Source organism: Canis aureus, chromosome X (genome assembly GCF_053574225.1).
Source record: "Canis aureus isolate CA01 chromosome X, VMU_Caureus_v.1.0, whole genome shotgun sequence".
In the NCBI taxonomy this organism is placed as follows: domain Eukaryota; kingdom Metazoa; phylum Chordata; class Mammalia; order Carnivora; family Canidae; genus Canis; species Canis aureus.
In genome coordinates this window covers 6,031,707-6,051,941 of record NC_135649.1, presented here as the reverse complement: position 1 = coordinate 6,051,941, position 20,235 = coordinate 6,031,707, and the positions used below count along the sequence as shown (strand labels likewise).

At 49.8% G+C, this 20,235-nt stretch overlaps 2 protein-coding genes and 1 long non-coding RNA gene across 4 annotated transcripts in view; 2 read left to right on the top strand and 1 right to left on the bottom strand.

The window, feature by feature from the left end:
- The window catches only part of LOC144309216 (melanoma-associated antigen 10-like), a 40,321-nt gene that overhangs the window by 15,062 nt on the left and 5,024 nt on the right, over positions 1-20,235 (top strand). The gene's annotated exons all lie outside the window — the stretch shown is intronic.
- LOC144307694 (uncharacterized) lies at positions 14,173-16,253 on the bottom strand. The gene is made up of 3 exons (XR_013374450.1): positions 16,166-16,253; positions 15,071-15,194; positions 14,173-14,609 (listed from the first exon to the last, which is right to left on the bottom strand). It is a non-coding gene; the product is annotated as an uncharacterized LOC144307694 (long non-coding RNA).
- On the top strand, positions 16,487-20,075 carry LOC144307693 (melanoma-associated antigen 8-like). Its single transcript, XM_077887644.1, has 2 exons — positions 16,487-16,635; positions 18,250-20,075. The coding sequence occupies exon 2, from the start codon at positions 18,542-18,544 to the stop codon at positions 19,556-19,558; it is 1,017 nt and encodes a 338-aa protein (XP_077743770.1). The 5' UTR covers positions 16,487-16,635; positions 18,250-18,541; the 3' UTR covers positions 19,559-20,075.

The window sequence follows — 20,235 nt, the reverse complement described above, 5'->3', positions numbered from 1 at the left end:
TCTTGACTCTCCATCCAGGGTGTGTGTGTGTGTGTGTGTGTGTGTGTGTGTGTGTATAAAATCTATTTGGGTACTATGGTCTTTTTCTCATACTAAAAGGCAATTAAATGGACGCCTACAAGAAAGCAATGGGTGCTTGAGATTACAGCCCCTCTCGATTCAGAACACCTCCTGTGGGCATTGGTGTTTTACTTATCACAACAGTTACTGCAAACAGTGTGTGGGAAACATGAAATTTCCCATTTTAGATAGTTTCTCAAGTTCTCAGAGACGTGAGGCAGTGTCCTCAAGATCTCACCTTAGAGAGCTGGCTCTGGGTGGGACCTCCCAGAGTCATCAATGGTTGGCAAAGGGTTTTGTGGAGGGAGAGTGGGAAGGACCCAGAGTCCAACTGGTGAAGGGAGTGAGGATTAGGGTGGTCCTTTCCTTGGATTCTGTGAACTTGGGCTTTGCTGTTCATTCAGGGATGGCAAGGGCTTTCTTTTTTTTTTTTTTTTTTTTTTGGCAAGGGCTTTCAAAAGAAGAAAAAGTCTGCCAATTTAAAGAATCCAACTTAAAACATTTAAACAACCTGCGAAAGACCATAACCTGCAGACTACTTTCCAGAGTATCATATGAGACGCTGCAGTGGAGTTAGAAGGGACACAGTAACTCTTTAGGGATGTTTTAAGATTTTACTCTCAACTGTGCAGTCCTTCTTGCTGAGATCTGGGGGTGCCATCTGGGTGAATGAAGCCAAAACCGCAGTTAGGTTTGCTAAACAAAAGAAGCCTCGCTGGCTAGGAAGATGGAGTTCAAGCAAAAATGTAGTCTCGGATTACATGGCTCCAGGAGTGAAGAGGAGGTGAAGCTTGCGGGCAGCGGGTGGCAGTTGGAAAAGTGTCCCCTCCGAGGAAAGCAGTGGAGGGCTCGTGAGTACATTCTGTGTCTCTGTCCTCTCCACCCCCAGTCCCTGTCTTAGTCATGCTCTCAGCAGCTCACACCTGGACAGGTGATAGATTTTCTTTTTACTGATCGGTCTTGTCACCACCAGCCATTCTCTGCCTTGTGCCCTGTAGCAGAGAGAGTGTCTTGGAATGTCCGGCTAGTCAAGACTCAGCCACACTTGAAAAATCTTCACTGGCCTCTATGTAAGTTTCTACCTCTAACCTGCGCCCAGCGGTCCATCTTCCCTGTGCGCATGGCCAGCAGCTGAATTAAACCCTCTCACCAGTATCCTCAGATCCCCTTGCTCCTTAAATTCATCTGTCACCCAGTTAACAGAAGGTCCAGAGTCAGTGCCACTGTGCCTGTTCTATGGACTCATCTGATCCTGTGTATATTTCTTGTAAGAACAGCCAGACCACATTGAAGGAGACACGAGTTCTGTATCCTAATTAGTATATCTGGATCACAGGAGTAGAAATTAGCAATTCTCTAATCACTCATATGTTTACTAGGTGGGAATGAATAGCAAGCGTAGTTGAGATAATGAGGACCCCGTTGCTCAATATCAGGGAAAACAGTTCCATGTATGGAAAGAGAAAGGCTACAGTGTGGTGGAAGGCAGAAAACGAGGCCAGACGAACAGGCTCGGGCTAGACCTTTAACCCAGCATGTTAGGCCGCGGAGCTTGACCCTAGGTTGAGGGCAAAGGGCCATTGAGAGAAGGGGAAGGTACTCCTTGTTTCCAGCAGATTCATGTTTTCTTGTTTCACAGCATTTATCAATAGTTTTTATTTATTTATTTATTTATTTATTTATTTATTTATTTATTTATTTATTTATTGTAAATACACATAACATGAAGTCATTCTATAGTGTCCAATTCAGTGCCATTTCGTACATTTGCGGTGTTGTACGAGTATCGCCTCTGTCTGGTTCCAAAGCACTTGCATCAGCCCAAAAGCAAACGTCGCATCCGATAAGTGGTCACTGCCCTTTCCCTCCTCCCTCAGACCCTGTCAACCGCTACTCTGCTTTCTCTATGAATATAGCCGTTCTGTGTATTTCATATAATCGGAATTTGCAATATGATATCTTTGTGTCTGGCTTCTTCAACTCAGCAGTTTTCAAGGTGCATCCTGCTAAAGCCTGTAACGGGACTTCATTCTTTTTTGCGGCTGAATATTTCTTTATAGGCCTATACATTTTGCTTATTCATTCTCAAATTGATGGATATTTGGGTCGTTTCATCCTTTTGCTATTGTGAATTTTGGTGAACATTTCTACACGGGTATTTGTTTGAATACCTGTTTTCCATTTTTTGAGCATATACATAGGAGTGGAATTGATAGTCATATAAATTAAAAGTAAAAAATATAAATATAATTTTAAAAAGTTTAACTTTTTGACAAACTGATACACTTTTACCACTGGCAAACATCTTTCACAAAAGCGGCACCATTTTTCATCCCTACCACCAATGTGCCAGACCATATATATATATATATATATATATATATATATATATATATATATTCTTTATCCATTCATCTATTGATGGACATCTCGGTTCTTTTCTACGAGGTATTTACCCAACCCGAAGGATACCTACATAATTATCCAAAGAGGCATCTGCACTCCAAATACACTTTCTTTATTTCTTTATTTATTTATTAGATTTTATTTATTTATTCATGAGAGACGCACAGAGGGAGGTGGAGATGTAGGCAGAGGGAGAAGCAGACTCCCTGCGAGTTTCAATCACAGGACCTTGGTTTCACCACCTGAGCCAAAGGCAGATGCTCAACCCCTGAGCCACCCTGGCGTCCCTCCATATACACTTTGGAATCAGCTTTTCCATTTCTTCAAACAGGATTGTTGGGATTCCTTTTAGGGATTGTATTGAATCTGTAAATTGCTTTAATACAACTGCTATCTTAAGAAAATTAAGTCTTCAACTCCATGAACGCAAGACATCTTTCCAAATACTGAAATCTTCTTAAATTCTTCGAGCAATATGTTATAAGTTGTAGTGTATATGTCTTATATTTCCTTGGATAAAGTTATTTTAAGTATTTTCTTCTGCTTTTACTTCTTTTTTTAAACTTTTTTCCCACTTTATTAGTCTTTATTATTATGACTATTTATTTATTATTTATTAAAATTATTTTTTTGCCTAATCACTCTGGCTAGCACTTTCAGTATAATAACATAAAAGAAGCAAAAGCAGGCATTGTCGGGTTTTAAAAGAATATTATTGGTTATTTATTTTAGAGAGAGATTGAGAGGGAGAGGAAGAGGAAGAGAGACAATCTCAGGCAGACGCCCCTGAGCATGGAGCCCAATGCAGGGCCTGATCTCACAATCCTGAGATCATGACCTGAGTAGAAATCAAGAGCCAGCTGCATAACCGACAGAGCCACCTAGGCGGCCCTTGCCTTCTTTCTTATTTCTTGGCTTAATGGGAAAATTTCAGTCTTTAACCATTCAGTATGTTAGATGTGGATTTTTCGTGAATGCCTTTTATCATGTTAAAGTCTTTTATTTCTAGTTTGTTGAAAGCTTTTTTTTTTAATGAAAGAGTGTCAGTTTATTTTATTTTATTTTTTTGATGTCTTTGTCAGGCTTTACTACCTCAGTACTGCTGACCTCACAGAACGAGATAGGAAGTATTCCCTCCACTTCCATATTTTGGGAAGAAATTGAGGATTTCTTTCTTTCTTTCTTTCTTTCTTTTCTTTCTTTCTTATTTTTTTTTCAAAGATTTTGTTCATTTATTTATAGAGACACAGAGAGAGAATGAGAGGCAGAGACACAGGCAGAGGGAGAAGCAGGCTCCATGCAGAGAGCCTGACGCGGGACTCGATTCAGGGTCTCCAGGATCACGCCCCAGGCTGCAGGCGGCGCCAAACCGCTGTGCCACCGGGGCTGCCTGAGGATTTCTTTCTTCTTTCAAGTATTGGTAGAATACAGGAGCGAAGTCACCTGGTCTTGGGATGTTCTTTCTTTGACGTTTCTGGTCACTGATTCATTCTCCTTACCTGTTAGATCTGATTGAATTTTCTTTTCCTCTTGAGTTACTTTTGGTTGTTTATGTCTTAAAAAATATATCCAGTTCTTTTAGGTTATACAATTTCTTGGAGTATAATTGTTCAGAGTACTCTCTTACATTCCTTTTTGTTTCCTTAAGACCTGTAATACTGGGGCGCCTGGGTGGCTCAGGGCTTGAGCATCTGCCTTTGGCTCAGGGCGTGATCCCGGGGTCCTGGGGTCCTGTCCCACATCAGGCTCCCCGCAGGGAGCCTGCTTCTCCCTCTGAGTATGTCTCTGCCTCTCAAATAAATAAATAAATAAATAAATAAATAAATACATAAATAAATAAATAAAATCTTCTTTAAAAAAAAAAAGATCTGTAATACTACCCCGACTTCGATTTTTTTATTTTAGTAGTTGAGTCTGCTTTTTTCTCTCTGTCTTACTAAATGTTTCTCAAAATTTTTATCTTTTCACCAAACCAGCTTTGCTTAGTTGTCACCTCGTGATTTGGTGGAAGTTTCCTTCAAAGTATGGAATCAAAATTAAAATCCTAGTCTTTGCAGGTGTTCTTTTACTTTGTGTTAGGCCATACCACACTACACCACATCACAGAAGGTGACCTAGTATACTGTCTTCATGTCCGGACATTTTGAGAGTTTTTGTGATTACAGCAATACCTTCAACATTCAGCTAGTATTGTCACGGAAAACAATCACACTTTCCACCATAGCAGAGTTTCAAATAGGCAATTTTATGGTATTTATTTAAGGAACATCTTGAGAGTATCATTATTACTTGATTGATCATAATCAATCAAAGTATCAACTCATGATTTCCCATGATGTATCACCTTTAATCTGAGAACTTGGGCACATTTCTCATTTTCTAGTTAGGCTTTCCAACACTCACTGGAGAATGTATATCATTAAATAAGTCGGTTTTAAGGATGAGTAACATATAGCAGGGTTGTCAGCTGTCGAATCTGAGGGGTCTCAGTTTTTCATCCAGCTCTCCTGCCCTCTCTCTGGGTAGAGTCTAATTGCCAGCCTCGAGGAGCTTCCCAGTGACTATTCAAATACAGAATAGAGAAAAAGCACTGAGGCACCAAAAGCTCATATAACATGCCCTGAGTCATAAAGCTAAATAAAGGTGAGGAAACAAAGACTCATCTTGGGGTCCAGCTTACCCTGTAGCTCATGCTCTGGTAGAAAGAAATACTTTCCAGACAGATAAAGAAGACCATACTTAGTTACAGGTGATCTCAACCCCCAAAAGCATCAAAAGTTGAATTGTTCACCAGTTCAGACACTCAGATAACGGGTACTCTTGACCTTTCAAGAGCTCCATAGACAGGGGCCAGGTAGCCTTATCAGAGTCCAGAGGCTAGAGGGCAGGCATAGCTTTGATGAGGTTCCAGGGAGTTCTGGAGCTGAACAGATGCTTAGCCCATCCACAAATTCTATTTCAGCAGCTCCTTCAGAGATAACCATGATAACCCAGCAGAGACAACAGGACACTGACATATAAACAACATCCAAATCTTAAGGTTTTTCACTGTAGAGGAGGAAGCTATAGTGATCTAGGTGGTGGTGGATTAGAGCCAAAAACATCAGTAAAAACTCTTATGTAGCTTAATGCACATATAGATGATTACATCTAAAATTTGTATACATATGTGAATACACACAGGGTAGTGAACACACATGTAATTTCTTCCTGTAATAGAAATGCCCATGTGTCTATATTGTGAAAAGTATTTGACTTATTAAACACATAAATATGGGGAAATAGGCAGGTCTCCAATGGAGAACAATTCTGGTTTACGCAGATACTCTCACTTGAAGGTAGTACAGCATAAGTCCCTGCGTTGAGGTGTGGGCCACATATGGTGACTTTCTTCCAAAGGGGACAGTATGCAAAGGGGGCTGACACCAGTAAGTTTACAGTGGAGACACCTAAGAGGTATTAACTCAGTCAGGTGGTGAAGGTAAACCACATCAGTGATAAATCAAGCTACTGGTATGTAGTGTTGATAGGATGTCATGACAGTAGCACTTCACCGCTATGGTCTTCCTTCCTAAAACACAGAACTCCAGACTAATCATGAGTAAAACATCAGAAACATTGCGAGTGAGAGACAATGTACAAACTATCTAATCACTCCTCCCGAAAAGAGTCAAGCTCCTCAGAAACAAAGAAACTGCCACAGCCAAGGAAACACTACAAATAACGTAAGGCGGTATGTTGACGGGGATCCTGGACAGAACACAGATTCTGGGTAAACACTGCCGAAGTCTGAGTAAAGTGTGGCTTCAGTTACTAATAAATGAAGTGTCAAAATTATCCCATTAATTGCAACAAATATACCACATTGACAGAAGCAACCGCTTCCGCTTTCTGTCATAATGGGAAACTGAGTGAGGGGCATATAAAAACTCTGTACTATCTTTGCAAACTTTTTACAAGTCGAAAAAAAAATAGTTTAAAATTAATAGATCATTAGATTTTTTTTAAAATAAAAGGGGCAAAGAGCAACTGAACAAAAGGTAATGGCTAAGTTTCTGAAAAAGAAAGAAAGATTCAAAGGAAAAGCAAACACAAGCACACAAAACCAGGTAGTGTGAAACACAACCTTCCTGAATCTTCTTCACTTCTTTCCCCTCCTCTAACTTCCAAGCCAGCATCATACACTAGTCTGCATTTTTCCATCTCAATACACATTTCTGGAATCCATTCCTTCCTCGAGCCCTGCAACCCCTGCGCTAGCCCTGCCTCCCAGCTGTCTTCCCCGGATTTTAGCAGGAGGCTCTCAGTGATGCCAGATGGAGACCTGCAAACACTTATTTGCCCACGAAGGGCCTTAAGGCACCTGCATGGGTATCTGCCACAGGGCAGGTCTGGCAAGAGCCAGGCAGCAGCTCAACTCCTCGCAAAGGAGACCAGAGTGTAGAGCAGGCCTTTTGCTCAGCCTGGGAAAAAGCAGAGGCTTCTCAGATCCGGAAGACAAGGACCGAGAGTGAGTCCTCAAGGCCAGTGAGCTCCTGTCTGACTTGCTTTGCCCTGCAATGACAGTTCAGGGCCTGGGTGGATGTGTCCACACAAGAGGCTGTGGCTAAAGAGATGCTCCCCAGAATGACTCCAACAAAGGGGGAAGAGGCCCGGGGGTGTCCTGGCTGCTACAGCCCAACAGTCCTTCTCAACGCTGAGTAAGAACACTGTGGGACCCACCAGTTCCCCACAGCAAGCAACATTAGCAGAGGTGTCCCCGCGTCCAGCCGCGACTGCCCCACAGAGCCTGCTCCTGGGACTTGTGCCAAGACCACAGCCCTGGGATGGCAGGTGCTCCTCCAACCCCATCTCATGGGACGGCTGACCTTCTGCACAGCCTGCTTGCCACCTGGGGACCCGAAGGCCCTCCTGCCCGGCTGCTTCCAAAATCCTCATGTGAGCCCGAGGGCCTGCGGGGTGTGGCAGAGCATCCCGGTGACCACCGCCGTCACACACTACACTTTCCTCTGCTCAAAGGGCCCGTTTCGGGACCCTAGGTTCCCAGGCGGCTGTTGGGATGGCTGACAGGTCCACACTCCCACTCTGGCTCAGCCTCAGAAAGCCAACCTCGCAGTGGCCTTCACGAGGGTCCCAGCTGCACAGAGCGGTGGCTATGACTCAGGAGTTCTCTGACAAGAACCACCGGGGACAGGCAGCTTCCTGTGGGGCAGCTCCTCTTTTGAACACCTCCACCCCAGCCTTGCACCTTAAGGTGCAGAATCCGGAGTCTTGCACCTAGGAAAACATGTGTGCCTGAATTATGTCCCCTAGTAAGAGAAGACAGTGGACTGTGCTCTGTGAGCTCACAGTGTGGTAACGAATCCCTTGGCTCCCGAGGCTTCTGTAGAAACAGCTTCATGCAGTTTCCTACACCCCCAGCTTCGTGCTGGCCATTCTCCAACTGTCAGGACCCAGCCCCTCAACCTTGTCCCTCAGTTTCTCTCACTGTGGGGGATAGGATGCTTGATCCTGCAAAGAGGAATGTGGGGGGAGGCATGCACTGTCCTCATGGGTGGTCTTGTCTCTCCAGCTCAGCCGCAGACTCCTGTGTATGTCCCAATTGGGCACCTGCAATTGTCCAGAGTGGTGGTACAGTCGGAGGGACCATAAAGTGGCCAAGGGGCCAAGAGCCCTGGGGTCAAAGGGGTAGAAATGTACTCTTTTTCTTTGCAACCCTGGATGGCACATTACATGCAGTCATTATGTCTGCTTCATGTCCTCCAATGTGAGATAGCTCCTTCGTATTTCCTGTTTTTTTTGAAACTTTATTACTTTCCCACAGCTGTTGTTGTTGTTTTTCTTTTTAAAGATTGATTGATTGTTTGATTGATTGAGAGAGAGAGAGAGAGAGAGAGAGAGAGAGAGAGAGGCAGAGGGAGAAGCAGGCTCCATGCAAGGAGCCCGACTTGGGATTCAATCCCAGGTCTCCAGGATCACACCCCGGGCACCAGATGGCACTAAACCGCTGTGCCACCGGGGCTGCCCTCCTATTGCTGTTGTAACAGATCACCACAAAGTTAGTGGTACAGCACAAATTCATTAATGGAACAACACAAATGTTGGAAGTCAGAAGCCCCAGAAGAGTCTCACTGGGCTAAAATCAAGCCATCAGCAGGGCTGTGATGCTTTGGGAAGTCTCCACGGAGAAATGTGTTTTCATGACTTTTCCAGCACCCAGAGGGTGACCACCATCTTTGGCTCAGAGACCCTTCCTCCATCTTCAACGCCAGCAATGGGCAGTTGAGTCTCTCACATGACCGTCTCCTTCCACATTTGGAGCATTGTATTTACATTGGGTCTACCTGGATTATCTTGAACAATCTCCCTATCTTCAGGTCAGGCAATTGGTAATTTCAATTCCATCTTCTGCGTTAATTCCACTTTGATGTGTAACTTAACATATTCCAGCTGTGAGCATTAGGATGCGGACATCTCTGGAAGGCCAGTGTTCTGCTTATATCTATGGCCTTGACATTTCTGAGGAGTACTGGTCCAGTTGTAGTAGAATGTCCCTCTGAGTGTGTCTGATGCCTTCTCACGAGAAGGCTGGCCTTTGGCATTATCAGGAAGGACAGCACCGACAGCAAGAGCCCTTCTCATTGCAAGTAAAGTATCTCCGATACCTCAAGATGCAGGAACAGTATGTGCAAAGGCAAGGAGCGCACCTGCATTCTGGAAATGGGGAGAAATCCTAGTGGTTGGAGTGTTTTGGGTTTGAAAGTAACCTTGCAAACCATCTTAGTTACCCTCCTTTCTACCTTCGCTAGGGAAGTCTTCTTATGGTCATATGTGAACATGGGTGTGCCCTCTGGAATCAATGGGCATGCGCTGTGTGAACTGGCTATCTGTAAAACCTTCTGTGGCCCAACCCAAACCCCAGGACACGTGAGTCCTTGACTGTAGCAACTTATAGATCGAAGCCAACAAGAAGGAAGAGCAGAGCATAAGGGTGAAGGCCATAGCTGCCTGCTGGCAGGAGAGAGTGTGCAGTCAGCCATAGTTGTTTGGAATCCTACTACGCTGACTTCTGCCAGAATACCAGGAGCACAAACCAGGGACTGGGGCTAGGGGTCTCCAGAGTCCCCGGTAAACTCAGTGGCTTACCTTGTCCATGAGCCAATAAGTAGAGCATGGACGGGAGCATTAAAACTTTGCCTGTTTGGATAGTTGTGGGGGTTAGAGATGCCAAGGGGGTTTAGGGACGAGAGGCTCCAAGGACCAAGACCTTGGAGCTGGCAGTTCTTTATTCATTCTCAACATGAGTAGTAAACATGTACCATGTGCCAGGTGCTGCTCAAAGCTCTAAGAATACAACATTGAACAGATTCGTTGCCTCTGTAGTGCTCATAGCCTAGCATGTGTAGCGGTGTACACTGAAGTGAATCATGAAATGAAGTGAAAGGTGAAGTGGGCTGAGTAGTTTTCAATGCTATGGAAACAAATCGAATCCACAGAGCTGAATACAGAGTGTTGGGGATGGGGTGGGAGGAGGGGTTGCAATTTAGGATTGGGTATTCATAGAAGGACTCATGGAAAAGGTGACATTGAGGGCGAGACCTGAGGATGTCCCAAGAGGACCACTAGCAGCGTGGCAAAAGCAAATGCCCAGGGAAGGACAACAGCATGCAGTAGCTCAGGGCTCTGCAACAGAGAGCAGGAGGCAGAGGTCTAGAGAGGCTAGTCTGGAGGGCCTGATCCTCCGAGCCTAGAGCAGCCTTGCACCAAGATCAGTGGCACGGGTACAGTGAACTGGCTTGTCAGATCCAGGATTTTATCCTAGCTTTCTGACTTGACCTAAGGGATAGGGAGCAAATGCAGATCTAAGCATCCAGGGGCCATTCTCCCAGGATAAAGGGAAAGGCAGGCACCATTGGCTTGGAATAGGCAAGGCTGCTGGGCAGTGTTGTGGCATCACTGTGGTAGGCAGGGAAATGGTGCCTTTCTTGAGCAGACTGGATGCAAAACAAAGCAAACACGTTCCTGCAGATGCCCAGAGCTCTCGCCACAGAGCAGACCCTGTGCCTTCTTCTCCTGAAGAGAGCTGTATTTCCTGTCACTATACGTTCACCCCAGTTGGAGGCCAGAAGCAAGTTCAACTTTCTCGGGAGAACATTACTCCTCGGTGGTACTGTGTGCTTCTTAGTGCTTTCTAACAGAAGGCATGCCACTTCTGGCTCTTCCAGTGTGTGTGTTTTTTTTTTTAAAGATTTTATTCACTTATTTATGACATACAGAGAGAGAGACAGAGGCTGAGAAACAGGCAGAGGGAGAAGCAGGCTCCCCACAGAGATCCTGATACTGGACTCAATCCCAGGACCCCAGGATCATGACCTGGGCCGAAGGCAGACGCTTAACCACTGAGCAACTCAGGGGCCCCTACAGTCTTTGCTTTAAAATCTAGTCTGTCTGGGGGCACCTGGGTGGCTCAGTGGTTGAGCATCTGCCTTTGGCTCAGGTCTTGATCCCATTGTCCCGGGATCAAGCCCCACATCAGGCTCCCTGCAGGGAGCCTGCTTCTCCCTCTGCCTGTGTCTCTGCCTCTCTCTCTGTCTCTCCTTAATAAATAAATAAATAAATAAATAAATAATATCTTTTAAAAAATCTAGTCTGTCTGATATAAAGATTGCCAGCCCAGCTTTCATTTTATGTCCGTTAGCATGATAAATCTTTCTCCACCTCCTCACTTTAAATCTGGAGGTGTCTTTGGGCCTAAAATGAGTCTCTTGCAGGCAGCGTATCAATGGTCCTTACTTTTTTATCCAACCTGATACCCTATAACTTTTGATTGGGGCTTTTAAAAACGATTTTATTTATTTATTCATTAGACGCACATACAGAGAGAGAGAGGCAGAGACACAGGCAGACGGAGAAGCAGGCTCCATGCAGGGAGCCCCACATGGGACTCGATCCCGGGTTTTCCAGGATCACGCCCTGGGCTGAAGGCAGGCGCTAAACCGCTAGGCCACCCGGGCTGCCCTATGTCACTAATTCTATCTTCTGCCTCAATTATCCGAGCAGTCAGAGCCTCCATTTTTTTTTTTTTGCGCCTCCATTTTTTAATGCTTCTCATTGATAGCCTTTTTGAAATTTCAACTTGATTAGATTTTAGTTCTTTTATTTCTCCAGAAAGGCTTTGTCTAGTGTCTTTGATGCTTTATTCAAGCCCCGATAGTATCTTTATAATCATTATTCTGAACTTTAGTTCTACCATGTTACTTATGTCCATACTCATTAGGTTCCTGGCATTCAGTACTGCCTTTGGTTCTCTTTTATGAGATGAGGTTTTTTCCATCTGTGCAGAGAAGAATCGATGAATGAGAGAACAAAATACTGAAATGGCAACAATGTCCCCAGAGAAATATACACTACACAAATCACAAGAGACCCAGAACTGAAAAGAAAAATTAAAAAGAGAGAATATAATCAGACAGGTGAAGAGAATAGAGTAATACACTGGATCCTGTGTGTATTTTGGTCCGTTTGTTAGAAAACTAAATCCCAAAATTGTAACAAAAGGAAAACTTTTATAGGTACTAAACAAATTGAATAGAATACAAGGAAAGGATAGAATGCAATTGTAAAAATGAAAATTAGAAGAGAAAAAAAGAAGAAATATCAACAGACAGGTGAAGAAAACAGAGCAATACACTATATTCTGAGTGTATTTCCTTCGGTTAGAGGAAACTACATCTCAAAATTGTGAAGAAGGGCAGCCCCGGCAGCTCAGCGGTCTTCTCCCTCTGCCTGGGTCTCTGCCTCCCTCTCTCTGTGTCTGTCATGAATAAATAAACAACAAAATTAAAAAAAAAAAAAAGATGGCTTCAAAATTGTAAAGAAAAAAACCTTGCATATATATTATATATATTAAATACATTGACAGGATAGAATGTAACTGTAAAGATGAAAATTTAGAAAGACCTTATTTTTTTATTTTTTATAAATTTATTTTTTATTGGTGTTCAATTTGTCAACATATAGAATAACACCCAGTGCTCATCCCATCAAGTGCCCCCCTCAGTGCCCGTCACCCAGTCACCCCCACCCCCTGCCTACCTCCCCTTCCACCACCCCTAGTTCGTTTCCCAGAGTTAGGGGTCTTTGTCTCATTCATTTGGGGGATACAAAAAATAAGTGGGAAATATCAGAAAGGGAGACAGAACATAGAAAGAACTTAACAAGAAAGAAACAAAGAAGGAGAAAAAAAAAAGCGATTTTGATGAGACAGGTGAAGAAAACAGAATCATATACCGTACACTACGTGTATTTTGGTCTGGTGGAAGAAACTGCACCGCAAGGGTGTAAAGAAAAAAAAAAAAAAACTTACACAAATAAAATTAAAAACAATGGAAGGATAGCATGTAACTGTAAGAATGAAAACTAAAAAATATTTCCTAAAAGTTTGATAAAATAAGAAATTGGTTGCAAAAGGAAAGCGAAAAAAAAATAAATAAATAAAATGGAAAGACCAAAGAATCATGGGGGAAAACGCTATGAATTGTATATGTTATATTCCCCTAGCGCTGGAGTTTTGCGGTTCTCAGTGTTCGGTAAAGTTGGTCTGGGCCGCATGCTCTTGCTGACTTTCTGGGGGAGGGACCTGTTGCGCTGATTCTCAGGGGTCTTTGCCCCGAGTGGGCGTGCACCGCCCTTGCCAGGGGGCCAGGCTAAGTAATCTGGTCCGGATTGCTCTCTGTGGATTTTGTTCCGTGAAGGCCTTGCAGGCCTCTTTAGAGGCTGAGAGCGAAAGTGGTGGCCTCCTCATCCCCAGCCCCAGGGCCGAAAGCTCAGGGTCCCGCTCCTTAGCGCACCCCCAGTGAAAGGCAACCCATCACTCCTGTCTCCCTGGTACCGGACCGCACACTGTGCTCACCCAGCCTGTGACCAAGCATTTCCATCTCAGGCACGGACCCTGCTTCGCCTTCCAAACCCTGCGGATTCCTGCTGTGTGGGCATGTGCGCTGCTCCTCCCCAGGGGGAGCAAGGGGGGGCTTGCCGGTTCTGCCGCCTGCTGGGCTCCTGCTCGGAGAGCCTTCGCGCTGAGGGTGCTGGGACCCACTGACCCTGCTGGGTTCCAGGGCTACGGCCACCACTGGCCAAGAGCCCGCTGCAGCCGGCTTCCCTGCTCCGATGTCTGGGAGCTCTGCTGCACTCAGGCACTGTCAGTGTTCCTGTGACCCCGGGGGATCCTGAGACCACGCTGTCCCACCTAGGATTCTGCACCCGCTTCACTGTCTGAGCACCGGGCAGGCAGGGCCGTCCCTCACCGGAGCGGACTTCTAAAGGTCCGGATTCTGCGCTCTCTGCTGCTCCATCACTCTCTGGTGGAGGCTGCTGGAGCTCGCCCCCTTTTGGCTCCCCCGTATCTTCCCATGTATCGCCTCCCTTTTGCCCCCCCCCCCCCCCCCCCCCGCCCATCTTCCCATGTATCGCTTCCATTTCACTTCTCCACACCTCCTGTCTTGCAGAAACTGGATGCTTTTCTCTTTGTAGAGTTGCAGCTATTCTTTTTGTAGATCTCCGGTTCAGTTCTCAGAGGTTCAGAATGATTTAGTAGCTGTCTCGCTGAATTCCGGGGACCAGAGGAACTTAGGTCTCTCAACTCCTCGGCCACTTTGGACTCCCACCTCCCCCCCCCCACCCCCACCCCACCGCCCTGTGGTCTCATTCGGCCAAATGGTTGGGGAGAAGTCATCATCTTAGCAAAACTCCTTCAAACTAAAGAAAAATATGGGCATTGTTTTCAATTAAATGTCCCACGCTAGTGCTCCTGGATGTAAATGCTAGAGGAGAAATCCACCTTGAAAGAACGCTTAAGCCAAAAGCACTCATATAGCAGCAAATATCCTGAATAAGTATATGCATATTCAAAATCGTAGTGAACGAAACGGACGAGAGGCGGTGCCCAGTGAACAGAAATCTGCCTTAACGTCAGAAAAATCTTTCAACTGTATTTGGGCAGCCCTGGTGGCGCAGCGGTTTGGCGCTGCCTGCAGTCTGGAGTGTGATCCTGGAGACCTGGGATCGGGTCCCACGTTGGGCTCCCAGCATGGAGCCTGCTTCTCCCTCTCCCTCTGCCTGTGTCTCTGCCTCTCTCTCTGTGTCTATGAGTAAATAAATAAAATCCTTAAAAAAAAAAAAAAGAAAAATCTTTCAACTGTATTTATCTACATTGACAAAATAATGGAACTAAAAACATCTGATCACGACTGGGTATAGAAGACTCCTTTGTTTTTTTTGTTTTTGTTTTAATTTTTATTTATTTATTTATGATAGTCACAGAGAGAGAGAGAGGCAGAGACACAGGCAGAGGGAGAAGCAGGCTCCATGCACCGGGAGCCCGACGTGGGATTCGATCCCGGGTCTCCAGGATCACGCCCTGGGCCAAAGGCAGGCGCCATACCGCTGCACCACCCAGGGATCCCTAGAAGACTCCTTTGAAAGAAATTCAGCACTAGCTAATGGAAAAAGCTTCTATCAGAATACGATGAGGAAGGAATTTCCGTTTTCATTTCTGTGCAACTAAAACCTCACTTAAAAAAAAAAGGAAGTCTTGGGCAGATACTTGGTCCTGGAGAGCCTGGATCGAGTCCCGCATCGGGCTCCCTGCGTGGAGCCTGCTTCTCCTTCTGCCTGTGTTGCTGCCTCTCTGTCTCTCTCTGTGTGTCTCATGAGTAAAGAAATAAAACCTTAAAAAAAAAAAAAAGAAAAAAAAAAGAAAGAAATGAAAGTCTTGAAAAACACCACACAGAATAAACAACGTCCGAACAATAAATGAGGAGAAAGCCTTGGGGGACCCTGAAGACTGCTGAGCTGGATATTGAGTCTGGGTTGGGGATGCAGGGAACATCAGGGATGTGGGGAGGGAATGCAGCCTGCATCAATGCAGATGACAGGATTGATAGGCGGAGCAATTTCCAACTTCTGCTTCTGCTTCCCAGCATAAATCTGAGGCAAGGCCTCAGAGTACACATGACATTAGCCCTGGGGTGCTAAGAGGACACGGGGAAAGACAGGATGATTGAGGCATTGGACTCTAGAGTCTATGCAAATAAACCCCTGAAATCATCTTAGTGGCAAGGAATGCCCCTTAAAAAAATCACTTAAGTAGAATATACAGAATCAACCTGAAATAGAGTAGGGAGTATCAAAGCAATTCACACAGTAAGAAAAGGTATTTTTGATAAAGTATATATATAGTCTACACCTATATAAATACATATACAAACGCATGTATAACGGGAAACACACACGCACATACGTGTGTCGCTGTCCGTATTTAGGTGATATGTACGTACATTTGCATACCAGCACCTATAATCTGCACACCTTATACATACGCGTGCACAGGACACACGCTAGGTAGAGAGGGACGGTGTGTTTCTCCCGATGACGCAGCATGTCAGGGGAAAACTCCCTGCAGTGGGCCCCGCAATACGGGACACCCCTAGACACCCTTGCAGCTGCTCGGCCGCCCCCAGGAAAGTAAAACCTTTCACACGATGTCCCTAAAGTCTGGCTGCTGGCCAAGGGACCCCGTGGGAAGGGGCGCTTCCTCCCGGCCCCTGCCCCTGCCCCTGCCCCGGGGCTATGGGCGCTGCGGCTGCACAGCAGGCCTGTGTCCTGATGAGGGCCTCCTGGGTGAGGACTGAGAGCCGACCTGTGCCAGGACGCTGGGGGCCGCCGAACCCTGCTGTGCCCCTGCCGGCAGCCCTGGGCCACCCCGGGACCTGCAGAGCCGGTGGGGCCCCGAGCCGCAGCAACCATCCCTCGGGCGCTCAGGGACGACACGTCGGGGCCTGAGAGGCTCGGTGTAAGGGGCACCGACTGAGGTCTGCAGAGACCCGAGGCCGCAGCCCGCCCGAGTCCAGGGCAGGAGCCCGGGGAGGACAGGGGGCCCCCGCCTTGCCAGCCGGCGCGCTTCCCTCCTCCCACCCTAGCCTGGAACTCATCTCAACCCAACGTGCTGTTAGCTGTGGGGACCCCTGGCAACGGGGTCAGGACGTGATGTGACGTGGGCCGACCTCTGCGTCAGAATTGAGAGAGAGCAGAAGGCCTCCGGTGCGGGGGGTCGCACTGGGGTCCCCTGGAAGGAGGCCAGGCCCGGGCCGGCGGCAGCCAGGGGAGCAGGTAGCCCCGGGAGGGGGCTCGGAGGGCGGGGGAGGGGCCCCGGAGGGCGGCGGGGGGGGGGGGGGGGGGGGGGGAGGGGGGAGGGGGGGAGCGGGGAGGGGCCTGCCGGGAACCCCGAGAGAGGACCATGACCGGGGGAAGGCGGGGCCGCGGCGTCGAGCTGAGGCCTGGGATGCCGGGGCCTGGGGCAGTGGCCTCGGGTCCCCGGAGGCAGGACGGGCCCCGGCCCTCCCCGGAGCGGGGTGAGGACCTGAGGGAGAACTGCGGGGGTCCCCGGGGTCCCCCACCCCACCATCATGCCTCAACCCACGGCCCGCCCTCCCCGAGAGAGAGAGAGGCACTGGGCCCCCGCCTCGGGGCTGGGGGGCCGCCCTGGGGAGGCCGGACACACGCGGCCACCGGGAAATGCGCCTCGGGGGGTGGGGGTGGGGACCCGAGCCCAGGGAGCTCAGGAGCCCATCCGGAGGGAGGTTGGCCAGGGCCTGAGGGGGGGAGGGGCACAGGGAGTGCCTGTGGGGGCGGGGGCCCTGGAGCCCAGGACAGAGGGACCTGGCAGGAGGTCGCCAGGGATGGGAGGCCTGGGAGGCCCCCTGGGCAGGCTGGGGACCTGCCTTCGGGCGGGCCGCCGGGCGGCCAGACTTCCACATCCGGGTCTCCCGAGAGACTGGGGGCCCTTGGCGTCAGGAGCACGGCCTCCCTGAGGGGGCAGACGGTGGACCCCCGCCCACCCTACATTGAAGGGGTGAGGGGCCCCCAAGGCAGCCCTCAGGCCCAGGAGGGGATGGCCCCGAAATCTGGGTGCCCCTCCCTGGCAGCCCTGGGAAGAGAACCCGGGGTGTGGCCTATCCCGCGGAGACCCTCCTCCTCTCCAGATCTCTGGGCTCAGGGAGGGGAGGGCCTGGGTCTGAGGGTCTGCACTCAGGTCAGCAGAGGAGGCAGGTGCCCTGCCCTGCCCTGCCCTGCCCTGCCCTGCCCTGCCCTGGTCCAGGCCCTGGCGGGGGTCGAGGTGAGAAATGAGGGGATGCCTTCCTCAGCAGGATCCCTGGGGACCAGGCCGCCCCGGCCGCTCGTGTGGGCCATGGGGAGAGGCGGGACGGGTGGGCCGACTGATTTCTCTGGACTTTGGCTGGTTGCGGGGTCGGGGTAGGGGCCCTTGCAAGGAAGGTGCAAGGAGGGTGGCCTCAGGGCCAGCCGGAGAGTCTTCCCACGCCTTGCGTGGGGTCCAGGTGAAGAGCGAGAGGCGCCCCATCCTGGCCCAGAGGGAAGCTTGAGTTGGGCCATTCCTCCCCTGGTGCGTGATCCATGATCCGTGATCCCTTATTTGACGGCACAGGATGAACCCCCAGAGACCTTTGGCAGGCCTGCCCAGAGCCGGTCCCCTGGCTTCCTCATGGGGAGGGTCGGGGCAGCCTGGTCTTGTGGGGACACTTTGGCCTCAGGACCGCAGACAGAGGCCTGGGTCCCAGGCCCTGCCAAGGGCACTGGCAGGCCAAGGAGGGGACTTGGACTGCTGGGGGCCTCCCAGAGTGCGAGCCAACCTTCCTGTGTGCACTGGGGGCCCAGGGCTGGGCTGGCAGTCTGCACCCTGAGGTGCCCCCTGCTTCCCTCCTGCAGGGGCTCCAAGAACTGGCAGCACAGCAGAGGCCTTGGTCGCCGGCAGGAGGCCCTCAGGTCACAGAGTGAAGGAGGCATAGCAGGTCTGTGTCGCTGGGCCTGGTGAGGTCCACGTTGTCTCCGAGCCTGGTGCCAGGGGCTCAACTCGCCCAGCCCAACACACAGGGGACTCCTTGTGTAGCCAATCCTGATGCGGCCCGCTCTCTGCCCTGGCACGGGGCCTCTCTTGGCCCAACTGCACCCCGACCAGCCATCCCACCGCTGTCTTCAGCTTTAGCTCCACGCCCACACCATGCCCCTGAGGCACACGAGTCAGCTCTGGAAGCTGGAAGAAGACCCGGGAGAAGCCCAGGGCCTGGTCAATGCCCAGCTGCCAGAGGCTGAGGATGAAGACGAAGTTTCATCTCCCCCCTACCTGTGTTCCTCTTCCTCCTCCTCCCCCTCCTCCTCCTCCTCCTCTTGCTCCTCCCCTTCCTTGTCCAGCTCTGGCCTGTTCTTTGTGCCCCCAGAGGAGGGGTCTGAGACTGCCTGGAGTCCTCCCCAGAGCCCTCAGAGTGCCGGGCCCTCCCCCAGTGGCAGGGCACCCAGTGGCTGGAGCCAGGTGGAGTTTGCTGGCCCCAGTGGCCCAGAGGAGGAGATCTGGAACCCCTGGGAGGTGCCCGAATATGCGCAGCCCTCTGCCCAAGGAGGAGACACAATGCTCATGAGTGGGGCTGACCTGGTGGGGTTCCTGCTCCGCAAGTATCTCAACAAGCAGCCCACCAGCCAGGCAGAGGTGCTGGAGGTCCTCAGCCCAGATATGCAGGATGCCTGGCCCGAGATCTGGGGTCAAGCCTGTGAGTGCATGCAGCTGGTCTTTGGCGTGGAAGTGAAGGAAGTGGACCCCATCGCACACTCCTACGTCCTGGTCACCGTCCTGGGCCTCAGCTACGATGGGATGCTGAGCGGTGAGCAGGGCCTGCCCACGACCGGCCTCCTGGTGCTGCTCCTGGGGGTGATCCTCCTGGAGGGCGACCGTGCCCCCGAGCAGGAGGTGTGGGAAGCCCTGGGGGTCATGGGGGTGTTTGCCGGCAGGCAGCACGTCATCTATGGGGAGCCCAGGGAGCTCCTCACCCACGTCTGGGTGCAGGAAGGCTACGTGGAGTACCGGCAGGTGGCGGGCAGCAACCCTGCCCGCTACGAGTTCCTGTGGGGGCCCAGGGCCCACGAGGAAACCAGCAAGCTACGGGTCATGGAGTATGTGCTATGGGTTAATAGCCGGTGGCCGGTTTCCTCCCTGGCCCCGTTTGATGAGGAAGAGTGGGCCTGAGCCCCAGAGGCGGCCAGGCCCTTTCCAGCCTTTGGTGGGGTCGGCAGCTTCTCCCGCGGGATGGGCACGAAGGGAGGCATCCCTTCGGCTGCTTCTTCCCCGTGGGCGCCTCTGGGTCTCCCTGTGTGTGTTTGTGTGTTTGTTTGTGTGTTTGTGTTGGAGAAGACAGACCACTGGGCTTTCTAGGAGTGCAGGGCCAGGGCGGCTTGGGGGCAGAAAGCAGGGTGAAAAGCCACTCTGGGGGCCTGTTCTCTGCCGCGACCCGGAGATCGAGAGCTTGGTTAACATGAGGAGGCTCTTGCACATCGCTGCTCGGATTCGGGGGATTCATCAGCTTGGGAGGCTACGTGTGTCACTGACATTCCCCCCGCCCGGACCGCCGCAGCCGCCCCCCCCATCCCGAACTTCTGTACATCCCCCAGTTCAACAGTTAAGAGTTTCATCCTGTCCTGAAAACCAGCTGGCCAAAGTCCACCTTCGTCCCTGTGTGGGTCCCACCCGGATCCTCATCCCAGGCAGGGCATTGGGACAGAAATGGTTGGGAAGCAGCAAGGACGGAGGGGTCAAAGGACGGGGTCGGGTCGTGCAGCCAATAAAAAGGAAAAGTCTTTTGTTCTGGCTTCCTGTGCCTCCTGGCCCGTTCATTCTGCAAGGGCCCAAGGAACCCGGACCGGTGT

Coding starts and splice junctions, on each gene's coding strand:
- LOC144307693 (XM_077887644.1), top strand. CDS start 18,542: ATGCCCCTGAGGCACACGAGTCAGCTCTGGAAGCTGGAAGAAGACCCG.